Source organism: Trachypithecus francoisi, unplaced genomic scaffold, assembly GCF_009764315.1.
Source record: "Trachypithecus francoisi isolate TF-2019V2 unplaced genomic scaffold, Tfra_2.0 Lachesis_group8, whole genome shotgun sequence".
NCBI classification, from domain to species: Eukaryota; Metazoa; Chordata; class Mammalia; order Primates; family Cercopithecidae; genus Trachypithecus; species Trachypithecus francoisi.
In genome coordinates, this window is record NW_022681473.1 from 5578949 (window position 1) to 5593818 (window position 14870).

Here is a 14870-nt window from a genome sequence, read left to right on the forward strand (position 1 = left end):
TACTCGGGAGGCTGAGGCAGGAAAATTGCTTGAACTCAGGAGGCGGAAGTTGCAGTGAGCCGAGATCATGCCACTGCACTCCAGCCTGGGTGACAGAGCAAGATTCTGTCTTAAAAAAAAAAAAAAAGTAACCTTTCCTTATTTGTGATTTCTACTTTAGGGGATGGAATTTTAGCAGGGGTGATAGAAGGTGTTTTATTGTGCATAATTTACAGAGAAAGAAAATCCCCAAAAGCACCAATTTCATCAGGAAATGAAATCACCTACATTTGTGATGAGCAAACAACATCACACATATTCCTCCGCCATCTCAAACCTGCGTGACATGCATCTATCCTTCCTCCACCTCCCAGTAGGTGGCCCATCCCCACGCTGCCACCCAGGCAGCCTCGACGCCACAGGCCCATAGCAAACACTGGCTCCCAGGACCCTCCCTGCTGCCGCCACTCCTCCAGGGCTAGGATACTGAGGGGTGCAGGTGCTGACAGTGAGCACACAGGACAAGAAGTGAGCACAGACATTAGTGCAAAGACTGGCTCCCGGCAGCCTGCCTGCTGCCATCACTCCTCCGTGGCTAGGATATCGAGGGGTGCAGGTGCTGACAGTGAGCACACAGGACAGGACATGAGCACAGATACTACAGCAAAGTGTACACGGGAGAACCAAAGAGCTTAAAAGTGTTGGGCTGGGAGGAAAAGGCCCTCTCAAACGGAATGAACCCACCACCGCCCTACTTCTCCAGTCGACTGGCATCCTCTTTCACAAGGAGAAGGTGAAAGGTGAAATGGACGGAAAGCACTAGAAGGATGCCAGTTTTTTCAATGTTTATTTTCAAGCTATGTTTCTCCCATTGCCACTACTAGAAAGATAACAGGACCAGACAGAAAGACACCCAGGAAAATGTTTGCTTGTTTTTTTTTTTTTTGAGATGGAGTCTTGCTCTATCACTGAGGCTGCAGTGCAGTGGAGTGACCATGGCTCACTGCAACCTCCACCTCCCAGGTTCAAGAGATTGTCCTGCCTCAGCCTCCCAAGTAGCTGGGATTACAGGTGCCCGCCACCATGCTCAGCTATTTTTTGTATTTTTAGTAGAGATGAGGTTTCACCATGTGGGCCAGGCTGGTCTGGAACTCCTACCCTCAACTGATCTGCCTACCTTGGCCTCCCAAAGTGCTGGGATTGCAGGCGTAAGACACTGCATCCAGCTGGAAAATGTTTTATTTACAATTCCTCACACCTACTAACCAAGTGCTCTGAAGACAGCTGAGTCTCTGTTAAATGCTAAGTATAATTCTCTATCAAAAATAGGCAGCCCTGGCCAGGTAAAGTGGTTCACACCTGTTATCCAGCACTTTGTGAGGCTGAGGCGAGTGGATCACTTAAGGTCAGGAGTTCGAGACCAGCCTGGCCCACATGGCGAAACCCCGTCTCTACTAAAAATTAAAAAATTAGCTAGGTGTGGTGGCACATGCCTGTGGTCCCAGCTACTTGAGAGGGTGAGGTGAACCCAGGAGGCAGAGGCTGCAGTGAGCCAAGACAGCGCCACTGCACTCTAGCCTGGGTGACAGAGCGAGACTCCATCTCAAAAAAAAAAAAAAGGTCAGGTGTGGTGGCTCACACCTGTAATCCCAGCACTTTGAGAGGCCAAGGCGGGCAGATCACCTGAGATCAGGAGTTCAAGACCAGCATGACCAATATGATGAAACCCCATCTCAACTAAAAATAGAAAAATTAGCCAGGCATGGTGACACGCACCTGTAGTCCCAGCTACTCGGGAGGCTGAGGCAGGAGAATCGCTTGAACCCAGGAGGCGGAGGTTGCAGTGAGCCGAGATTATACCACTGCACTCCAGCCTGGGCAATGAGAGCAAAACTCCGTCTCAAAAAAAAAACAAAAAAGGCAGCCCCATTTTTTAAATTATTAAAGGAATCGACGGAAGCAAGAGAAGAGCAAGAGGAATGTAGATAAATCTGCTCCTTCAAAAGACTGCGGATCAGAAGCCCACGCCTCACGCAGACCCTGGCCATGACACCTACAAAGACCTGGTCGATGTCCTTCCTGATGTCGGCAACAATCTGGGCGCTGTCGCTCCGCGCTACAACCGCATCCAGGGAGTGCTGCTGAATGGACTCCAGGAGGCGGGCGGGGTGCCCCAGGCGCAGGATCCGCTGCTTACACAGAGCTAGGCGCTCCACCAGATTGTCCACGGCGATGTTGGAGGGGGCGCAGCACAGAACCTGGGAACCGCAAGTTAGGATTTGGTCATTTACTTTGTAATTAAACCACTGACATTGACACTAAAACAACAAAAAGCCTTAAAGGGAGAGAGAAGGGCAGGGCAGGCACACACGTGCACTCAATCAAACCTTGCACTCATTTTCCAAACCCACGTGTGATCTGATTCTTCCGGAACGCCAAGGCAAGAACCCAGGATACAGAAAGCCCTCTGTCCTTGTGAAAAGGAAGGGGATCTAATTGAGCTGGTTAACATAAGCCGCCCACAGACGGCAAACTGAGAGAGCACCCTGTAACACACAGAGCTGTAAACATCCACCCCAGACACTGCCATGAGGTCAGAGCCCCACAGCCTGCCTGTCTGTATGCTTCCCCAGAGGTCTGAGCAGCGGAGCACTGAAGAAGCGAGCCACTCCCCATCACACGGCCTGCGAGGGGGACAAGGGAACTTCCCGTTTCAAATGGACTCAGAGTTGTCTCCTGAACCTCCACTATATTTTTCTTTCTTTCTTTCTTTTTTCTTTTCTTTTTTTTTTTTTTTTTTTTTTTGAGACAAGGTCTTGCTGTATGGCCCAGGCTGGAGTGCAGTGGCAGGATCATGGAGAAATCGGCTCAAGAGTCCCAGACAGTTGTTTTTGGATCAAGTGAAATTGACCATCTGCTGTTAAAGCTTCAAACTTATTTATGTGAGTTCCTTCCTCAGAAAAGGACATTTAGGCCTCTCAAAAAAGTATCAAAGACCTGAAAATCACCAGACCACTACAGGTGCGCCCTTGCCCTCCCTAGTTCCTGTTTTTTACACATTGCTACATTTCTTCCCTGCTATATAAACCCCTAGTTTTAGTCCCTCAGGGAGATGAGTTTGAGGATAGGTTACCATCTCCTCGGCTGCACCATCTGATTAAAGCCTCTTCCTTGGCAATACTCATCCTCAGTAACTGGCTTTCTGTGTGGCGAGCAGCAAGACCTAGACCACGCTCCTGGTGTTTCGTGACTTCCTGGGCTCAAGCTATCTTCCTGGCTCAGCCGCCCAAGTAGCTAAGACTGTAGGCATGTATCACCATGCCCAGCTAATTTTTAATATTTTTTGTAGAGAATGGGTCTTGCTATGTTGCCCAGGCTGACCTCAAACTCCTGGCTTCAAGTGATCCTCCCACCTTGGCCTCCCAAAGTGCTAGGATAACAGACATGAGCCACCGCACCTGGCCCCAGCTCCACTATTAAAAGTGAGATGCTGGCCAGGTGCGGTGGCTCGTGCCTGTAATCCCAGCACTTTGGGAGGCCAAGGCGTGAGGTCAGGAGTTCAAGACCACTCTCGACAACATAGTGAGACCCCCCACCTCTGCGGGGGGGGAAAAAGAGTAGGTGGTAACCAGCAGAGGAGGCAGAGAGTCCCTACAGACCCTTGAGCTCAAGACAAACAGCAGCTCAGGAAGGAGGCTCAGACACCCACTCCCTACGCCTGGCATCACCTCCCAAGGCACATCTCCATAGAAGCAAGCACATAGTGTGTCTTGGCTCACTTTTAGTGAATAGTCAGCACCCAATTAAAACCATCAATCTGTTCCCTTCCAATAAGTCATCTTTTCTTACCAGTTTTCAAACATGTGCAAAGACACTCACTCATAGGAAAACCACTGGACATAATCTTTTTTTTTTTTTTTTTTTTTTTTTGGAGATGGAGTCTCGCTCTGTCGCCCAGGCTGGAGTGCAGTGGCCGGATCTCGGCTCACTGCAAGCTCAGCCTCCCAGGTTCATGCCATTCTCCTGCCTCAGCCTCCCGAGTAGCTGGGACTACAGGCGCCCGCCACCACGCCCAGCTAATTTTTTGTATTTTTAGTAGAGACGGGGTTTCACAGTGTTAGCCAAGATGGTCTCGATCTCCTGACCTGTGATCCGCCCGCCTCGGCCTCCCAAAGTGCTAGGATAACAGACATGAGCCACCGCACGTGGCCCCAGCTCCACTATTAAAAGTGAGATGCTGGCCAGGTGCGGTGGCTCGTGCCTGTAATCCCAGCACTTTGGGAGGCCAAGGCGTGAGGTCAGGAGTTCAAGACCACTCTCGACAACATAGTGAGACCCCCCACCTCTGCGGGGGGGGAAAAAGAGTAGGTGGTAACCAGCAGAGGAGGCAGAGAGTCCCTACAGACCCTTGAGCTCAAGACAAACAGCAGCTCAGGAAGGAGGCTCAGACACCCACTCCCTACGCCTGGCATCACCTCCCAAGGCACATCTCCATAGAAGCAAGCACATAGTGTGTCTTGGCTCACTTTTAGTGAATAGTCAGCACCCAATTAAAACCATCAATCTGTTCCCTTCCAATAAGTCATCTTTTCTTACCAGTTTTCAAACATGTGCAAAGACACTCACTCATAGGAAAACCACTGGACATAATCTTTTTTTTTTTTTTTTTTTTTTTTTGGAGATGGAGTCTCGCTCTGTCGCCCAGGCTGGAGTGCAGTGGCCGGATCTCGGCTCACTGCAAGCTCAGCCTCCCAGGTTCATGCCATTCTCCTGCCTCAGCCTCCCGAGTAGCTGGGACTACAGGCGCCCGCCACCACGCCCAGCTAATTTTTTGTATTTTTAGTAGAGACGGGGTTTCACAGTGTTAGCCAAGATGGTCTCGATCTCCTGACCTTGTGATCCGCCCGCCTCGGCCTCCCAAAGTGCTGGGATTACAGGCGTGAGCCACTGCACCCGGCCCGGCCCGTTGGACATAATCTTTTAACCAAGTGGCAGGCTTCTCTGCAGCTCTGCCCAAGTTCTACCGCTGGCTCTGCCACTTTGAGTGCTGGGCACTTGACCTTGTTTCTCAGTTTCCTCATCTTTTTTTTTTTTTTGGAGATGGAGTTTCGCTCTTGCTGCCCAGGCTGGAGTACAATGGTGTGATCTCGGCTCACTGCAACCTCCGCCTCCCTGGGTTCAAGAGATTCTCCGGTCTCAGCCTCCTGAGTAGCTGGGATTACAGGTGACTGCCACCACGCCCAGCTAATTATTTTGTATTTTTAGTAGAGAGGGGGTTTCACCATGTTAGTGAGGCTGGTCTTGAACTCCTGACCTCAGGTGTCCCACCCGCCTCGGCCTCCCAAAGTGCTGAGAATACAGGCATGAGCCACCGTGCCCGGCCTCCTCGTCTACAGATTGGGGCCACTAACCACCTGCCTTGGCACAAGGTTTCCGTGAGGATTAAAAGGGTGCTCAGAAGGATGCCTGGTGGTAGGTGGCACCCAGTGAACGTCCACCTACAAAACTGGCCATTATTCCAATTCTCATCATCATCCAACATTTTTATAAACCAGAAAGGTTTTTCAAAAAGCTCTCCATGTGCCAAGATCCATAATGACACAAGCTGAGGCAGATGATGATAAAAGATCCTTTCTCAGTTGTTAAAAATGTAACCGGGCCGGGTACGGCGGCTCACGCCTGTAATCGCAGCACTTCGGGAGGCCGAGGCAGGCAGATCACCTGAAGTCAGGAATTTGAGACCAGACTGGCCAAGGTGGTGAAACTCCATCTCTACTAAAAATACAAAAATTAGCCAGGCATGGTGGCGCGCACCTATAATCCCAGCTACTCAGGAGGCTGAGGTAGGAGAATCACTTGAACCCGGAAGGTGGAGGTTGCAGGGAGCCAAGATCCTGACACTGCACTCCACACTCCAGCCTGGGTGACAGAGTGAGACTCTGTCTCAAAAAAAAAAAAAATAAAAATAAATTAAAATGTAAGTGAATAATAATGTACAGTATTATATTCCACATCTCAGAAAATCAGTCACCTGTGCACTGGACATGTGCATCATATCCATTAACCAGACGATCTGATTAGCCGTTAACACCTCAACCAGACGCTGAGTTCCTCACGGGCACAGACTGGGCCAACTCCAGGCCCCTGCACGGGCCTGCACACGGAGGAGTGTGAGCACAGCAAGCATGGTGAGCAAATAAACCCCGGGCCAGGGCCTGGCCGACACTAAGGCTGCCACGCCTCAGAGGGCTCCAGGAGCCTTTCTCAACAACCCAGGCTGCGGTGCCTGCGCGTGCTCCCCAAGACTCACGGGGCTGCTGGAAACCAAACAGGGCCAGGCCAACGCTCCATCAATAAATGCTCAGTAATGTTCCCGACCCGTCCCACTAGAACTGAGGCCGGAAGGCCGCTGAGCACTCACGGAACACAACAGACCAGGAGCTGACGAGCTCTGACAGGGAAGTGGCGTGCACTGCCCACCTTTAAGCCTTGTTTCACAGCTTGAAGAATTATCTCAACCACAGTCGTGGTTTTCCCAGTGCCAGGAGGTCCGTGGATGATGGCAAGTTCTTTCTGCGACAGCGCAAATGAAACCGCTTCTTTCTGGGAGGCGTCCAAGCAGGTGTTGAAGAAAGTCAGCGGGTCTGTGGAAGGCGAGCAGTGTGAGACTCAGGGGCTCTGGGGAGCTCTGTGAACGCTCCTCCTCACAGAGTGAGCACCTCCAGGGATGAGTGATGCCTGTCAGGAACGTACTGGACCTCCCCAGGGGCAATCCAATCAACACCAAATTAAGTCCGCTTTATTTTCACAAGGTTTCTCCTTGAACAGGGATCGGCAAACTGTGGGCCACATCCAGTCGGCTGCCTGTTTTGGTCTGTTTCACTGGAGCACAGCCACGCCCATTCATTTACATACCATCTACAGCTGGCTGCTGCTATGACATGGCCCACAAAGTCTAAACATTCACAATCCATCCCTTTATGGGAAAAGTTTGCCAACCCCTGCTCTAAACTAACAGGAATGAAGGAAATGTTTCCTAGAGCACATTCGTTTCTAACATATTGTCCCTCTTTTAAGTGCCCATAAAATGATAAAGAGACAAATGACAAAAAAAAATGATGAACAAATTCTAGGATCGTGTTTCTATTCTGAATCTTCCACAACCAAGACTAAAAACCTGCTTTTTTTTTTTTTTTGAGACGGAGTCTCGCTCTGTCGCCCAGGCTGGAGTGCTATGGCAAGATCTCAGCTCACTGCAAGCTCCGCCTGCCGGGTTCAAGCGATTCTCCTGCCTCAGCCTCCCGAGTGGCTGAGACTACAGGTGAGTGCCACCACGCCCAGCTGATTTTTTGTATTGTCAGTAGTGACAGGGTTTCACCGTGTTAGCCAGGATGGTCTCGATCTCCTGACCTCATGATCCACCCACCTCAGCCTCCCAGAATGCTGGGATTACAGGCGTGAGCCACCGCGCCCGACCAAGACCTGCTTCTTATGCTGTGCTCTTGAGAGCAGGTGCTGTTGTGCTCAGCCCTGCAGCCACGGCATTTGCTACATGGTGCCCACCACACAGAGACACCTACTGGATGAGGAGCAGCTCAGAAGCAGAGGGTGTTTGCTGACCCTGACTTGTGAGACTGAAGCCAACATGGAAGACGGCAGGGTGTGGAGCTAGTAACAGGCCATCGAACCCCATGTTCCCACGCTATAGCCAGGATATTCCAGAGTCCCTAAGACACAGTACATACATTTCTAATTCAGTTTCTGACGCAAAGGAGCCCTTCAGTAAATATTTCATAGAAAGAAAGCGTTATTGAAATGGGAGTGCATTTAGAATTTCCAAAGGAAAATGCAGAAAGAAAATGAGTATTTACAAAATAAGACATCTTGAGGGACTGCACACTGAAAGAGCGCTAGAAGTAGTCCTGCGTGTTTGAAGCTAACACAACACTGGCTTGCCTAGCACAGTATGATAGAAAATAGCTGTGGGGAAACCCTTGCCTGAGGCTTGGCCAAAGCCACTGCTTTACAAACGGGCCAAGTCCAATACTCCCATTAAATCTGCCAAATCATGGGCAGTAACTGGATGGGACAATCAACTCCTCTCAAAAATGACATTCTCCAAGAACAGCGAAGGACATAAAAAGTGCACAGACCGGGCACGGTGGCTCACACCTGTAATCCCAGCACTTTGGGAGGCCAAGGCGGGTAGATCACCTGAGGTCAGGAGTTCAAGACCAGCCTGACCAACATGGTGAAACCTCACCTCTACTAAAAATACAAAAATTAGCCAGGCATGATGGTGGGCGCCTGTACTCCCAAGTACTTGGGAGGCTGAGGCAGGAGAGTCACTTGAACCTGGGAGGTGGAGGTTGCAGTGAGCCAAGATCGCAACACTGCACTCCACTCTGGGTGACAGAGCAAGCCTTCATCTCTAAAAAATAAAAATAAATAAACAAAAAACCTCAATGGAATGAGTTACTTCATTAGGGCTGAGTACGAGGAGGACAGCCCAGTTCATACAAGGCCTTCCCAGACATTTCTACAAAGATGTTCAGGGAGATTTCTTCTAGTCATACTTTCTCAAACTCTTATTAAAACGGGCCAAGGTTGCACTGTTCTCTATACTTTCGGTAGTGATTTCAACCAAAAAAGAAAACTCAAAAGTTCTTACGTATTTCACTGGCAGGACTGGGAGCAGATCTGCCAAAGAGCACTTCTATGAGTGAGGAGGCTGGGCCAGAATGATACTTCTTTAGAGCAATCAGAGCTCTGCCGAGGGAGAAAACGAAAATTAGAACACCATCAATTCAGTGGCTGAGCCTCTGCCCCAAAGGTGCTGCCAACTCACAAGAGGGCCACACCCACACCAGGACCTGTCGCTCTCTTTTGTGCGACAGGCATGGTAGGAATGAGTTAGCTATGTTGAAGGAAGATGGTACTTAGGATTTCCAGTCACATCCACTTACTTTTTCAGTCGCCTGTAAGTGACATCATTGGCAAGTTTCAACAGTCTGTAGGAATTATCTCGGTCCAAGCTCAACTGGAAATCGTGGGACTCATCAAAGGCCACCGTGACCGACTTCTGGGTGACCCGGGTCAGGATCCCGGTGGCCAGCTGACTGCCCTCATTAGCAGCATCATACAGACCCACTATATCACCTGCGAAACACAAAGACTCCGTTAGGCAAGACACTGGGGAAAGGTTCAATACCATTTTATGTAATAAAATCCAGCATACTTCAAATATTTTATCTTTGTTACTTTCTTTAGTAAATGCAATCAGTAACAGTTAAAAAAAAAAAAAAGTTTAACACCGAAATCATACAAGAAACTTGACTTGAGATCAATGAACTATTCAAACCAAGCAAGACACTCAGGAAAATATTTAAAGTGCCTACTGTGTACCAAGCACTGTTTTGGCTCTGGTCAGTGCTACGAGTAAGGACAGTCCCTGCCCTCATGTCAGGGAGGAGAGAAAGAACAAACATAGCTATCTAGATCGGCACTAAGTGCTCTAAGGAAAAATAAAGCACAGGAAGGGGATGGAGAGGGATGACGACACTATTCCAGAAAGATTGTGCAGGAAGGGCCTCTGTGGGGAGCAGGGTGGACGTGGAAAGAAGCAAGGGCCACAAGCACATCTGGAAAAGAACATTCCAGGCAAAAATGGCCACGCAGCACAGCTCTTCCTGCTGTCTATGACAAGTGTCTTGTGTCTCTCATCTGTCAGGTGAGTCAGGGGGTTTCCCCTGATCCACGCTTCAGCCATTCAGTGCTTCACATGCCCCCTGGCCACAGTGACTGCTTCAGGGATGGGCATGTGGCCAAGTCAGAGGCCTGAGATTGATTGAGACTTGTGCTTGGCCATCTGGATAGAGACACTCAGTCTCTCCAGCGAGACCGGAGACCTGAGAGGATTAGGGGCTAGAACTGGTACCACGAGGCACCTGAGACAAAAATCAACCCAAGCCAGGCACAGAGGCTCCCACCTGTAATCCCAGCTACTCAGGACACTGAGGCAGGAGGATCACTTGAGCCCGGGAGTTCAAGGCTGCAGTGAGTCAAGACTGCGCCACTGCACTCAGCCTGAGCAGCAGAGCAAGACTTGGAGTCTAAGAAGGAAAAAACCAAAAAAACCCAAAAACTCAGAAGACGGCAGAATCAAGAAATGGAAAGAAACTAAGTCCTGGCACGCTCCTCTGGGTCCCAAAGTCAGCCTTCAAGTTACAACAACTGATGCATTCCCTTCTTGCTTAAGCCACCTTGACTCAGATTTTCATTACTCAGAACATAGGCAGTAAGAACTGAAACAGAATCCACTCCGAGACAAAAGCACGGGTCACCCACACCCGTTTACACTCCATGTATTCCCCATGTCTGAAATCTAGAGACTGAGTTTCATCTGTACTTCGAATCATGTTTCCTTTCCTAACTTCACAAAGAGTAGGTGGCAACAAGCTTGCGGGACAGAGGCTCTGTGCCACAGGGGCCACTACGGGCCCAGACAGAGGATCCCATCCCTACTGCAACTTTTCCACAGGCCGTCTTATATAGAACCCCACATTTCCGGATGTCTATTTCTGAGCTACTGAGACTTAAGACTGCTCCTCAGAAAAGGAACAGATAACCACTCTACCTAAATCTGATCAACAGCTTTATCAACAACCAAAATTTCAGCTTGCTACTTTTCTGTATAAACGCTGCTTCTTCTGACTTACTGTTTATGAACTATTATTAACCTCTTAGGTCATGCACTCCACACTTATTGAATAAATACACATTTTTACCTTTGCATTTCAGAGTTTTCAAACCACCTGCACGCAACTTCAATCCTGATGGCAAAGCTACAAGGTACTGCTGCTCCCAGTCTTTGGAGGGTGAATAACTAACTCTAGGTCACATAACAAGTAAGCAAGCGTAAGATCTCAAACTCGGCCGGGCGCAGTGGCTCACACCTGTAATCCCAGCACTTTGGGAGGCCAAGGCGGGCAGATCACAAGGTCAGGAGTTCCAGATCAGCCTGGCCAATATGGTGAAACCCTGTCTCTACTAAAAAAATACAAAAATTAGCCGGGCGTGGTGGCAGGCGCCTGTAGTCCCAGCTACTTGGGTGGCTGATGCAGGAGAATCACTTGCATCCAGGAGGTGGAGGTTGCAGTGAGCCAAGATTGCACAACTGCACTCCGGCCTGGGTGACAGAGTGAGACTCTGTCTCAAAAAAAAAAAAAAGAAAGAAAAGAAAAGCTCAAACTCTGCTCAGGTCTGACTCCAATCTGCAGGTTCCCCTCCTGGCCCTCTTCTCTCTCAATACCCTCATCTCATCTCTAAATCCAGTCGGTATTCCAGTAATTGTTGGGCAAAAGTCTAAGGAATCAAAATACAAAATTTAAAACTCTGTCACCACCAAAACAAGGCAGAGACACTTTCTTTTTTTTTTTTTTTTTGAGGCGGAGTCTTGCTCTGTCACCCGGGCTGGAGTGCAGTGGCCGGATCTCAGCTCACTGCAAGCTCCACCTCCCGGGTTCCCGCCATTCTCCTGCCTCAGCCTCCCGAGTAGCTGGGACTACAGGCGCCCGCCACCTCGCCCGGCTAGTTTTTGTATTTTTAGTAGAGACGGGGTTTCACCGTGTTCGCCAGGATGGTCTCGATCTCCTGACCTCGTGATCCGCCCGTCTCGGCCTCCCAAAGTGCTGGGATGACAGGCTTGAGCCACCGCGCCCGGCCGAGACACGTTCATAGTAACAAGCACAGCCCTGGCATTGCTGCTTCCTCCAGGCTTCCAGGGCTGGGGTTGGCTAACACAAGCATCCCAGGGGGACGGTTAAGAAGCTTCTTCTAACTGCCCCTCCTTTCCAACCAGGCTGGCACAAGTTTAGCCAAAGCATGCTTGGCACAAGAAAGGGCTGGGAATACAGAAGTACACATACTGCATGTTTACCAGCTGGATCGAGGCTGCCCATTACATGGAAATATAACGAGAGGCACATGTCGTTTTTTCTTGTTTTTGTTGTTTGTTTTGTTCTGTTTTGAGACAGGGTCTCGCTTTGCCTCCAAGCTAGAGTGCTGTGGCGGGATCTCAGCTCACTGCAGCCTCAACCTCCCAGGTTCAAGCGATCCTCCTGCCTCAGCCCGTCAAGTAGCAGGGACTACAGGCGCACACCACCACGTCTGCCTAATTTTTCTATTTTTTGCAGAGAGGGGGTTTTGTCATGTTACCCAGACTGGTCTTGAACTCCTGAGATCAAGCGATCCACCCACCTCGGCCTCCCAGAGTGCTAGGATTACAGGCACCCAGTCACGTGTAGTTTTAACTTTTCTAGTAGCCATATTAAAAAATTTTAAGGAGGCTGGGTGCAGTGGCTCACGCCTATAATCCCAGCACTTTGGGAGGCCAAGGCAGGTGGATCACCTGAGGTTGGGAGTTCGAGAGTAGCCTGACCCAACATGGAGAAACCCCGTCTCTACTAAAAATACAAAATTAGCCAGGCGAGGTGGCGCGTGCCTCTAATCCCAGCTATTCGGGAGGCTGAGGCAGGAGAATCACTTGAACCTGGGAGACGGTGGTTGCAGTGAGCTGAGATCACGCCACTGCACTCCAGACTGGGCAGCAAGAGCGAAACTCTGTCTCAAAAGAAAAAAAAAAAAAGACAGAAATGGGTAAATTATTTTAATAACAATATATTTTATTTAACCCAATATACGAAAACTATTATTTCAGCATATAATCAGTATTCAGAAAAACTACTCAAGATAATCCCAATTGTTTTTTAACATAATCTTCCAAATCTGGTGTGTATTCTGTATCTACAGCAATCACGAGCCACACTTCAAACATTTGGTGACCACGTATGGCTAATGGCTACCGTTTTGGACAATGCTGATCTAGACAACTAAAACCCACATCAATTGTTGGATTTCTGATTAAGAGCTCTTCGTTGCAATGCTTTGTTCTCCAACTGGGCATTGCAATTCAGTCTTTATGAGGGTACAATTCGTGGTCTGAATGCCAGTAAATTTCAATGTCTGTCTAGGTCAATACGCACACACCAGAAGTAAAGCTGTTACTGGGAAGAGCTGCCACAGACCCGCATCGCCTGGGCTCAAAGGTGACCAGCAGCCGTCCATACAGCCCAGTGCGCTGGCTGGATACCTGTAGCTTCAGCAAACACACGCCTCGGCTCTGGAGCTCTTTCAGAGAGATGTTCTCCTGCCAGGACCTGGAAGACACCCGGTATTGATGCTTCAGGATTTTTACCAATTTCTACTTCCACCCACCTGAAAAAGTAAAAGGGAAAGAAACATAGAAAAAGATCTACTCACGGGCACTAGATATGTCCCAGTGGAACTCTGAATCTGCCCCACTCCCAATCCCGTTCCTCCTACATCCCCCTAGGGTAGTTAATGCCACAACCCTTCTCCCAGTTACCTGAGACAGATCCTTCAATCAGCATTCCCCTCTCTACTCCCATCTGTCACTAAGTCCTATCAGGCCCCTCCCATTGCTACCTGGACCTCTCTGCCTCTCATCCTGGCCGCCACAGCCCTGGTTCAAATTCACATCACTGCTCACCTGGACTAAACGGAACCTCTCAACTACCTTACCTTTGGCCTCTCCAGGTCCAATCAAAAGCAGGGGACCCACGAGATCCTCCTAAAATGCAAATCTACTCGCCTCCCTCACCTGCTTGACCCCGCTGATGGCCCATTCTCCACACACAGAACAGAAGGCTAGCTCCTTAGCCAGGCCCTTCCCAGGCTCGCCCTGCCAGTCTGCTCAGCATGCTCAGAAAGAGCCACTGCCATGGGGGCTGACTCTGTCCTTGACACCGTGCTGAGCACCTGACTGACAAGGGATCGTTTCCTTCTCAGAGCAAGGCTGTGAGGTGGGAATCATCCCATTTTCACAGTTGAACTAAGTTAAGGCTCAGAGAAAGAACCCGCAAAGTCACACAGCCATAAATGAAGCCCCTGGGATTCTAATAAAGTCAACATAACTGCAAAACTTCTCTATTGCCATGATCAAAAGCATCTCAGACAAATCCTGCCGACGGATGGCTGACTGCAAACTCTGGAAGCAGACTGCCTGACAGCAAATCGGGCTATAGTGTGTGACCCTGGGGCAAGTTACTTAACCCCTCTCTGTCTCCATCTCCTTAAATGGAAAATGATAGCAATAGAAACCTACGCTGTGGCGGAGCACGGTGGCTAGCACCCGTAATCCCAACACTTTGGGAGGCCAAGCTGGGCAGACCACGAGGTCAGGAGATCAAGACCATCCTGGCCAACATGGTGAAATCCGACTCTACTAAAAATACAAAAAAATTAGCCGGGCGTGGTGGTGCGTGCCTGTAGTCTCAGCTACTCAGGAGGCTGGGGCAGGAGAATCGCTTGAACCCGGGAGGTGGAGGCTGCAGTGAGCCGAGACTGTGCCACTGCACTCCAGCCTGGGCGACAGAGCGAGACTGTCTAAAAAATAAAAAATCTACATTGTAGGGTTGGCATGGAATAACGTGTGAAGGAATTAACGCATGGAAAGTATATAAATGTTAACTCTGATTGTTTTGGACAAATAAATAGTCCCATTCGGAAACAAGCCCGGCTCTCACTTGGCTCCCCACCCCACCCCGCATCCACCGGCTTAACTCCAATTTTCCTTCAGGCCCCACCTCCTCCTGAATCCACCTTGACCCTCCCCAGGGAAGGGTTCCTCCTCCAGGCTCTTTCCCCACCACACGCACGCAGCCGGCCCTGGACGCGCTGGAGGGGAAGGGACTGTGCTCATGCCCAGCCCGCCGTTGGCCGGACTGGGGGCAGCCAGTGCACCTGACTCATGCTGCCGGGGCCTGGCCCAGAAGGGGTGCAAACCATGTTGACTGAATGAATAAGGGAAA

The 14870-nt window shown here is 49.8% G+C and overlaps 1 protein-coding gene across 2 annotated transcripts in view; it reads right to left on the minus strand.

Annotated features, from left to right (window-relative positions):
• The window catches only part of IGHMBP2 (immunoglobulin mu DNA binding protein 2), a 38579-nt gene that overhangs the window by 23193 nt on the left and 516 nt on the right, over nucleotides 1-14870 (minus strand). For both annotated transcript variants that reach the window (XR_004436208.1, XM_033207809.1), the window contains exons 2-6: nucleotides 13027-13196; nucleotides 8946-9138; nucleotides 8651-8748; nucleotides 6460-6623; nucleotides 2037-2237 (exon numbers count right to left, since the gene is read on the minus strand). Coding sequence is in view for 1 of the 2 variants with exons in the window: in XM_033207809.1 (XP_033063700.1) it covers nucleotides 2037-2237; nucleotides 6460-6623; nucleotides 8651-8748; nucleotides 8946-9138; nucleotides 13027-13196 (826 nt within the window). In the remaining variant the exon portion in view is untranslated. The remainder of the gene's footprint in view (nucleotides 1-2036; nucleotides 2238-6459; nucleotides 6624-8650; nucleotides 8749-8945; nucleotides 9139-13026; nucleotides 13197-14870) is intronic.